The sequence below is a fragment of the Echinococcus granulosus genome (assembly GCF_000524195.1).
Source record: "Echinococcus granulosus chromosome Unknown EG_S00006, whole genome shotgun sequence".
In the NCBI taxonomy this organism is placed as follows: Eukaryota; Metazoa; Platyhelminthes; class Cestoda; order Cyclophyllidea; family Taeniidae; genus Echinococcus; species Echinococcus granulosus.
This window is the reverse complement of record NW_020170386.1, coordinates 92,297-102,311: the sequence shown is the minus strand read 5'-3', so window position 1 is coordinate 102,311 and position 10,015 is coordinate 92,297. Positions and strand designations below refer to the sequence as shown.

Below are 10,015 nucleotides of genomic sequence, written 5' to 3'. Positions count from 1 at the left end.
GGTGTTTTGTCATAAAACTTGGGAGGGGGCACAATGGATTTCTTTTACCATGTGATTCATCAGTTAAGTCTGGTGGAGCTACTGACAAAATCAACGCCAAAATAAGTTGGAAATTGGCTAGTTAGGTGGTACGCCATCGTGAAATAGTAAATTGTTTTTCCTGCCAATGTCAACCCAAATTTCGACCTAAATTTACTATTGACAAATGGGCAAGTGGAATACTTCAGCAGAACGAAATAAAAGTAGTTTGTTTACTTTTTTACATTAGGCACATCAAACATTATGTGGTGCGTCAACTCTGCAGGGATGGTTGTGGATACCTCTGGAAAGGCGCAAGAAAGAGAGGGTAGAGAGGCAATAAACCAATGCTTGAAACTGCTCCAGACCCCTGGCGATAGCGCTAACTCCACATACGAGCGAATTTGGCAGTCGATTCCATCTTACCGCTATCTGGGCTTGTGCCCTCACGACGCGTCTATGATAGGAATGCTGTTGGAAATGCAAGCACACCTCAGCTTCCTCTACGCCGGAAAAGATGGGAAGGTACGTTTACTTGAGAGCATTATAGATGTTATGAAGACATGAAAAATCCTTCTGGGGGGAATGATTATAAATAGGGGGGTTTTTAAAATCGGATAGTTTATTTTTTACAAAATAATAGACCTCGATATTTCGATTGCTAAGATTCCTTTCCGTATGACTAATTCTTGATGGACGAGTTGCACGTTCAACAGCACACCAACTGAAATTTTTTACATCTGAACGAATACGCACTTCATACGAGGGAAGTTATGATTGCGAATGTTAGATTTGGGGAAGTACCAGAAGATGGCCTCAACACACTTCACCGGATTCACCTGTCGATCCAATGAATTGGAAGACCAAGGGGACTAAATGTGATGCATTTATACCAAGGCTTATCATAGTTTGTCGAGTCTCTATAGTTGCTTGATTTAATAAATGCTAGTAGCGAAATATTTCATTTTCATCCAGGTGTTAGCATTTATATCAAAACGTCAGGTTTTGGTGGAAAAGAAAACATGGCGTTTTGGTAAGAATGCTGATACTTGGTGACTCCTTTCTTGTAAGTTCTAAATAACATTAAAACTAATTCTACTTATTTGAAGTTGGGACCAAAATAATCACATCTGAGATTCCCTGCCAAAAACATATAGCTATAATGACAAATTAATCGGCTCATTTGTCTAAACAGAACAAGGCACCAATGTTTTTCCGTGGGCCATTCGGGTTACCTCGGTCATATCACGCAATCTGAACAGTACAATGTTGAGTCAATTACACTTTTTGAAGAAAAGAATTAATGCAGCTCGGATGGGTAATGGTGAAGATTCATTTTCTGAGCTGAACATACTTATTTGTGCTCATGGATATCTAGCACTTGAAATAATCGAATACGTTGCTGAAGTCTGTAATACCACATCTTCGTGTGTAAGCAGTGGTTCAATTTGGTGGTGGAATCCTGGAATTGAATGACGGCCAAATTTTGAGCAAACTAGTTGGTATCAACTAAAGTAGTTATTATACATTCTCAATTCTTACATTACATTTATGTGGACTGTGAAGAGGGACAATTTTGAATTAAACGTAGGAAGTATTATTTAATGCATTTTTTTAAATTTAGATCTTCTTTAAGCTTAACGCATCTTCCTGTGAAAACAGGATTACTCATTGCAAAACAGGTATCATTTCATAAGACTAAATCTTATATGTCGGGTTGTCGAGAAAGGATCCGGCATAAAATCCACAATAACCATTTAGTTGAATCGTCGTCTCGCCCGCACTATCAATTCCATCGAATCGGAACTGATTTTTTTCCCATGAGTAATGGTTTTGCTATTTGCGAATCAGTTTTCGGCATCTGGCCGTCAGGGTACATGCGTAAATTTGATCCGATTTTCATTCTCGGGTGCATAAACTGGAGTATTCCAAGTGTTTCCTTAAAAACAAGTCTCTTTACTACAGCAAACTATCCAAAGCCAAATAACACTGCCGAAAATCCCACGTCCTTAAATATAATTCAGATTACGAATGAGTCATTCTTTTCATTCCATTTAATATATATCATCATTTAGTTGTAGGTCCATACCAATGGTGCGACTATGGGGATCATTAAATCATAATCTATGGAACCGTCTTAATATAACTGCGGGAGTTGGGCTTTAAGTAGCTCGGAGGCTTTAAATCCTTCACTAATGGACAAGCCAAAATCGGCTTTACGAGACTAATTGTTGACACAGGTGAAAGCCAAATGAAAGTATTTGTAGCATTTCATATTTACTTGCTGCAATAAGGTGGACTGTGAGAAAACAACATTTTTTAATTGAAGTTGAACTGTCAGATTGTTTCACTTGCACCACCTACGGCCACTTCATCTGACTTCCCCGCCGTAACCCCAAGGAACGCATCACGGCCACTTCAGATTGAGAAGGTGAAGGAGAAGCTGGAGCGTAATTACACCAGCCTAGTAATAATTTCGGAAGCTGGCATGACTTTTTGTGGCAACAGAACTCGCAAGATGGGCGTTTATTTGGACACTGTGGAAGGCGGCGTCCCATGGATGCTGGAGCTTACATGGAGTCGTAAGCCCGAGTACTATGAGGACGGAGAGGTAGGGTGGAGTAGTGTCGGTGCCCATCTTGGAGCACTTTCGGGTACCTTCAGTCTCACTAAAATCCAACTTACGTACTGTCTCTCCTCGTTCTCCAAATCCCAATCAGCCATCGGTGAGTCTATCGTGATTATACCCATTACTGTAAATGGCTGAGACATTAGATCAGGAGAAAATGAGACGGGCCACTTTAATGCCTTGCACAATTCTATTAGGCGCCCTATTTTGACATTTGTTAAAGTAACAAGTTAACACAGAGCTAGTTGAAATTATCAGGTACATAAGCACAACTTTAGAATTTTTTTGAGACGGAAAAATGTACTACTTCATTCCCACCTTTTGTGGAAATTGTGCTGATCATTTCGAGTGATATTCGGGGACGACTCAAAGGTAGGCATTTACAATTAAAACACTCTCAGTGGTACTTAATGCTCAAACTGATACTTATATGGCAGGTTTGTATAGGTTACCATTAATCACTTTGTTAGATTACTTAGTCAAATTATTGGAGACATAGACAAATCAGTAAAACCACGTAGTAGTAAATGATATTTGTCCGTAATTCCAAAGTTGAAGAGATTCTGAACTGCATCAATTTAGTTCACAAGGGCTGATCGGAAATTTCATGTCAAAAGTGGGTCTAATAATGCGAATAGTTCCGAATTCCAAACATGCTTACTAAAAATGAATGGGCCTTTGATGAAAAAATAGGTCTTGCAATAAATATTTGCAAATGTATATCTATTTCGCTCAACTTTGTCGAAGATGATATTGCGAATTTGTTATGGAAGTATTTCTAAAAGAACATTTCTACGGTTTGTCTAAGTCCGTTTAAAATAGAAAATCTAGCGTGAATGCCTTTCGAAAACAGCAGACCCCAACGATAGCCCACTCAGGGCCTTGGAGTCATTTGATAAAGTGCCAACGGTGCCAAGTTCATTCTGTCCGTTGGTTATGCTTTAGTGTACGTGCTGCATCGTTAACTCCAAAAATTGGATTAGATTCTGTAGAAGAGTACTAACAGCCTGCTTTACGATGACATAGGATTTTTATTTCATTACAATGCATTTTGGTAAATCCTGTGTGTACACCCTATTTTGTGGTTAAGATGTTTTGTCGCGCATGATAACCTCTTGCATTTATAATGGGCAAGTGGTAACAATTTTCAAATGCACGTGCATACGGAGTATAAAAATAACTTTAATTGAAAACTCTGCACCATATTCTCGGACATTTGGAGGTATCAAAAGAAAATTCCAACTCTTTTATCATCGTAGGTTAGTCATAGTAAAAAACACTCTTAATGAGTTTTGTTTCACAACATTGTCACCGCAGTAATGCATGGCTTACTTTGTAGGTAAAAATGAACTCATAGCAGTCAGCAAAAACATGGAGAGGTTTCGTGCACGAGCGGGAGATTTTTACCAATGCGCTTCCAGCAGACACATTCTCCTCACATCAGTCCTGGCTGATTCGAGAGAAGGGTTTCTGAATTGGACCGGGAACCAAGGCATCTACCTCAATGACACAAACGTAATCTACGTTGTCCTCACGACGCGCCATATAAAACTTCAGTCGTTTGGAGATTTTAATCAAGACATGTTTACTGGAGCAGGTAGGCTCTCTTCGATCCGCGCATTCCGGAACTAGATACCTTATTGAGCACAAAAAGATTAATTTCTAAGTGAAAGTTGACTAGGTTTCATTTCCACGACAATTTTGATAAAACTTTAATTACATGCCAAGTAAAACCTGTTTGCACTCTCAATGCACTGCGATGTTCGGACCACCTCTAAGATAATCTACGGGTTTTATGACATCGCTTGACTTTACTTACATGATGCTAGCAAATCCTCAATATCATTCTTAGGTGTTACATGCGGGGACGATGTCCATGAGGATCACTCAGTGACGATAGGAATTGGCTCATCTGTGTGTATTATTGTGGCAATATTTGTTGTTATCACAGTTCTGACTCGCTTATATGATCGCGACAAGGAACTACAGTCTTATGAAGTTGAATACTGCAAATTGACCAACAAGGGTCTCTTACCTTCAGCTCCAGCCTCCATTCGAAGGCAGGAAATGAAAGTCCCCAACAGAAATCACACATCACCAGTCTAGTAAATCTAACAATATTTACTAATTTTCTATCCTGCAATATATCACACGCGTAAACAGGACGCAATGTTCATTTAGCAATACTCAATTGTAGTTTCTCAGGTATGGATATGTGGACATCATTTACATGTATCTAACGTTCTTTGCTTCATCGGATTCATTTGTAAACATCCGTTGTTTATTTGACCTTCGTAAAAAACTGCATTTACTTTTCACAGTCTTGATTGAATATGTATTCATCCTACCTTAATTCTGACGAATCCTATTTTTACGCATATCACGGTCAACCAGTCAGTTTTATGTGGCAAATCCACCTAGCTAAGTACATGACTTTGAGACAGCCTAGTAGTTGTTGAAATTTGGAAAATACCTCGCTGTTAGTGCGACACTTTAATGCTGGTAACTTCTTATGGTCCATCAATAAACACTAAGAAACCATCAAATCCAGTTATAAGATACCTCTGACTGAGGACATGAACGAATCACTGTTTGTGAGTTTCAGCTGTCTACGCAGCCATCATAGTAAAACCGGATAGTGACTTCCCTATGCTATGGTAGTTTTGAGACAAGGCCTTTTTTTCTTCCGGGTAGGATGTGGAGAATTAATCTACATGTGGTTAATAGCTCCCCCCATGCGTGGGTCGATTTCGGTGTTTAAGTCAGACCAAAATATTTTTAATTTAATTTTTTGATTCTCCCAATTATGAAAACACAAGAAACCATGTTATGAAGATGGTTAACCCCGCTTTTTTCCAAAATAAAAGGAATCCTCTCAAACGTCGTAATAAAGTAGTAAGGGCAATTATTGACTTCCAATCTCCTGTTGAGAGCGTACAAAACTCACGAAACGTTATATTAGCTCGACTTATTGAAAATTAACTACTGTATCCCTGACAAATTACCACTGAACTTCATCTGCTGAGTGGCAAAGTGCCAATACACTTTAGTAGAAATGATATGGATTCCATCAAAATAGTTGTTCCACTGCCGCAACCATAAAATCCAGTAAGTGATACGATAGCGACCGACCAATGCAAATGCAATCACGGCAACCGTAGCGAATGCGGAATTTTTCTGATGCTACCAACCGACAATAGTAAGCTTAAAGTTACTTTTCAATAGTTGTTTATATTCCAAGTGTTTTCATGTAAACATAAATCCATGAGGAATTAAAACCATCTCCTCGTGTTTTTTTAAAGTTACTAAAATCCTGTACCTAGAATCTACTAAAAGGTTGTAGTAAACACAAATGTTAAAATTAAATCGTTTCTTTTGGAGAATGCAATAAAGCAACGAAAAACCGAAATTTAGGAGTATCGAATGACACAATGACCTTCCAGCATCACTTAAACTGTGTACGGAAAGAATTGTCAAATAGCTTGTTGGAAGTGCCAAAAGGGAAAAATAAAACCAGTAGAAATCAGTTTCCAATGCGGAACTTAAAGGTCAGATGATGGCAACTCCCAATCGATTAGCTTCTCCGTTTTTCCTAAATCTATGGTATTGATAATCACGGCCGACGATAAATCTAAAAACGACAATCTCAATAGCAGCTCCAGTGACTGCAGATGCCAAAAATTACTCTTCGAATCAAATTAGCCGATTTTTCTCTGCCCGCAAAAGATAGTGATATTCAATCGTTACATAACATGAGCTGTGGTAGTAGAAGAAAGGTAAGCCATATATGCCAACTTAAAAGGCAACGTCGTAACATTGGGTAACTGAATATAAATAGCTGACCACATGTATAGATGAAATTGGGAAGGCCAAAGAACCTAGTATTCCTTACAGGTACCGACGCTGCTTCACTCATTTTCTCAATTATAGTTGGCACCGAGAAAAGCCCTCGATGTTTAGTCCAGTTCACGGTAAGACTGACTTCCAAACTAAAAAAATGTAACAAGTGCATGCCTTTAGTTTGTATGACCCTCCATGTGCATTATAAAACCAAAAAAGAGAATTTGAATCCCAACATTCAAGGAACTGGAAGAAACGAATTTAAAGGTCATGGGCGGAATTTATTTTATGCACCACTAATCGGAGAATCGAAAGAGTAAATCCAACCTATCACTTTAAGTTTGTAACAAATTCCTAAAACAAGTTCTAGAATATGTAGCGAATAACAGAATCGACCCCAACCTTCCAAATGGTATTCATCCTTCATGACTCCCATTACTGTATATACTGAGAAAATTTCTACCATATGAGAAAATAAAGTGCAATTGATTTTACACATGCTTGGTAATTGTATTGAGTGCTACGTTGAGCACAATTCCAGGACTGCACACAACACGACAGTTACAAAGACTCAAAGTAACCATAATCAGAAATTTGTTGCAATTGAACATCATTAGGCATGTCATATTGAAAACACAAGAACATACAAGTGTAAAAAACTATGCAGCATCATAGACGATGTAAACGTCTGCTTAATACATATGATACACATGCAGAACGGGGCTCGTGGACCTCTTCCTTGGTCAGCATACTCTTAGAATACCCAGGTGGATTAGATTTGTCATGTGCATTGGGAAAAGTAGATGGGGAAAGCAAGTGCAAGTTCAGGAAGGCGTGGACACGAAACCCTTCTCCGGGTCGCAAGACGTCAACTCCCCAGTCGGGAGGCTCGACACGTAGGCCCGCCTCCTCTCTGAAAGGAACATCGAAACAACATAAGTATTACAAATAAGGCCGCTCTAGGCTCTAACCTTGAAGCAAAATAGAGAATTAAAACAAAGCTTTGGGTTGTTGCGGAACTGTTTAAAAAAATAATACGTTTTTTAATTACTAATAGTGTGGCCCAATTTAAATTAGGGTCAAAGTTTTTAGTTGTGGCTCTTTACTAAGAAGTGACTTTAGTGACAGATATTTTAAGCGTATGAATGGCAAAGAAGGAAATGTAATACCTCGATGCTAAAAAGAACCGTAAAACAGCTTTCTCTTTTGGTATTGAGTTTACATGCCTGAAACATGTTGACATCTGGCAGAAATACTGCAAATTCTACTCTCTAAATTAACTTTAAATATTCCATCCCATTCCGATTCAACGTTTGAATGCCAACAAATGCTTTTAGGTCCTTTGCCTTTCTTAAAATTGTGAAAGGCTATATGCTTATGACAAAAGATAGATTATTAATGTAATATTGAGCTGAGATTGCCGTCATGATCCTGAAATCATGAAAATCACGGAATCAGGAAATCACAATCTGTAGGGGCATAAATCCCCACTTAATTAAATGCAGAGTCAGGCAGACTACCAACGCATTACAATGTTTTTTTAATCATTGCCTTTTTAGGATGGGGTGTCTTAACTGGTGTGTTTAAAACACCTTTTTCACGACAGCAATTTGGCTTTTTCTAAGACGAGATGAACACCCAGTATTTAGCAATGGTGAATTAATGATGCAAGCCATAAGAGTTACTACAGCACGAATGTATATTTCAGATACAGTTGTAAATTCATATTACAAATTGTTAGATGGCATAATAAGCATAACAAGCATGAATGCATGGCAGTGCCCCTAGTACTTTTGGTGATAGGGTTCTTCAGTCGTCGCTAGTCGTACTTTCGCTCTGGGTGCTACACGCATGTGTGTACATGGCAATGGCAATATGTCGTCATATGTCACATCTGGATGAGAGATTTGTGGTTAGCATGCAGTGCTTTGGAGGCTATGGGTATGGTTAAGGGCTCATTCTGACACTGCCCTTTTTAAGTTTAAATTAATTAAATACAGTTTATTTTTATTCAACATCATTCTTGAGGTGACAGATAGTTCAGATAGTTGCATGTCGCAAGGCAAAAGAAATCTAAATTTGGGCTCTACTGAGCAGAACGCAAGGGTACTAATGTGTAGCCTTTTAAAGAGTTTATACCTAAGTATTCCCAATTAGTTAGCGGTGTATGAATGCATTAGTACTCGTAGGGATCCCCGTGTACAAGTTCTAACTTTTGAAAATTCAAAAGTAACTTTTAGTGAGTTAATTAGAGCTAACTGCATGAAGTGATTTAGGCCTAGTATGGATCAAGTATTTGAGGGACTCATGAAAAAAAAATGCCGGACAGCAGATAATTTTATTTACTTGTTTTAGGGCTGGAGGATTCGCCTTACGATAGTCTTTGATTTTAAGTTCGCATTCATTACTTTACACGGAAGAGGTGCACGCCTTTCTTCCATTTTTTCATCCTTTGTGCGTTCATAAATGTTTTTCGATGGCCGATCATGCAAGGGTATTTGGCTTCCTCTCTTCACAAAGGGCGATCTGTAGATGAGATACAGGCAAATTAATCAACTTATGTTATCTTATGCACTACGTTAAGGAAGCTATTAACACGCGAAAGATGTGATCCAAGTTAGTCCCATTACCGAATCTAGTACCTGAATTAATCGAATGAAGATACTACTAGCAAAAAGACTAAACAGTGCACATATTCAAAAACAGTTATTCCGTAGGCTAGGATTAGTATCTTGTAGATTTTATTGGAGCTTGTTTGTTGGCATTATATTTTGCTATTTAATGTAAAAAATTTTGTTAACAATTTGGTAGAAATGAAGAGTGGGAGGGGAGAGTATGATGTACTTTTTTACCGAATCAGGGGCCTCGTGATTTCATTATATTTGGGTCTCGGAGGTACAAGTGGTGGGGATGGGATCATCGCCTTATCTTCTGTAGCTTTTTCCAGACTTTGGTCAGGTGGACTAGCCCATAGAAGTGAAGCGTAGCGAACTGCCCCTTCGTAGGATTTACGCACTACTTGAGGTAGTGATGCTTCATCCAGCATCGCATATTCGTCCTCGGCTGATAAGGTTTCAACATGGACAGCGTCAGCAGATGCGTCCCCGTAAATTTCGTTGCTAACTGCCTCAATTCTTTCAGTCCCATCGGTATTCCCCGCATACTTTTTTGGCTGCTCCCCGTACTTAATAGCTATACTTGGTCGCCCAATTTTTGAACGCCTACATCCGAAAAGGAAAGCCTTAGCCATACTTTAATCACCCTCTGTTCCCACTCAACTACTATTTTCATGTATTTCCATCAATGAAAATCTTGATCTATTCCCAATTATTGTGTTCCATACCATGGAGTTTTAAACAAAACCATCTATTACGCCTATTGGGAATGTATAATTTTTGAAGTAAGCGGGCTATCTGCAAATATCACCAGGCGAAAATGCCACTCCTTTACACTGTAGACAAGTCTTACTTGAACCTCATTAGTGCACTGCTGTCAATCGTCATCGAGAACAATTAGATAGGATTACAA

General features: G+C 38.7%; 2 protein-coding genes across 2 annotated transcripts in view; one reads left to right on the top strand and one right to left on the bottom strand. All coding sequences in view use genetic code 11, as the record gives it.

The window, feature by feature from the left end:
- The window catches only part of EGR_01508 (hypothetical protein), a gene marked incomplete at both ends in the record, with an annotated part of 7,336 nt that extends 2,583 nt beyond the window's left edge, over window positions 1–4,753 (top strand). Inside the window, 4 exons of the mRNA XM_024490757.1 lie at window positions 269–543; window positions 2,348–2,744; window positions 3,987–4,244; window positions 4,500–4,753. Of these exons, the coding sequence (XP_024354622.1) occupies window positions 269–543; window positions 2,348–2,744; window positions 3,987–4,244; window positions 4,500–4,753 (1,184 nt within the window). The remainder of the gene's footprint in view (window positions 1–268; window positions 544–2,347; window positions 2,745–3,986; window positions 4,245–4,499) is intronic.
- A 4,582-nt stretch (window positions 4,754–9,335) lies between these two features.
- The window catches only part of EGR_01507 (Neurogenic locus protein delta), a gene marked incomplete at both ends in the record, with an annotated part of 6,160 nt that continues 5,480 nt past the window's right edge, over window positions 9,336–10,015 (bottom strand). Inside the window, one exon of the mRNA XM_024490756.1 lies at window positions 9,336–9,708. Within this exon, the coding sequence (XP_024354621.1) occupies window positions 9,336–9,708 (373 nt within the window). The remainder of the gene's footprint in view (window positions 9,709–10,015) is intronic.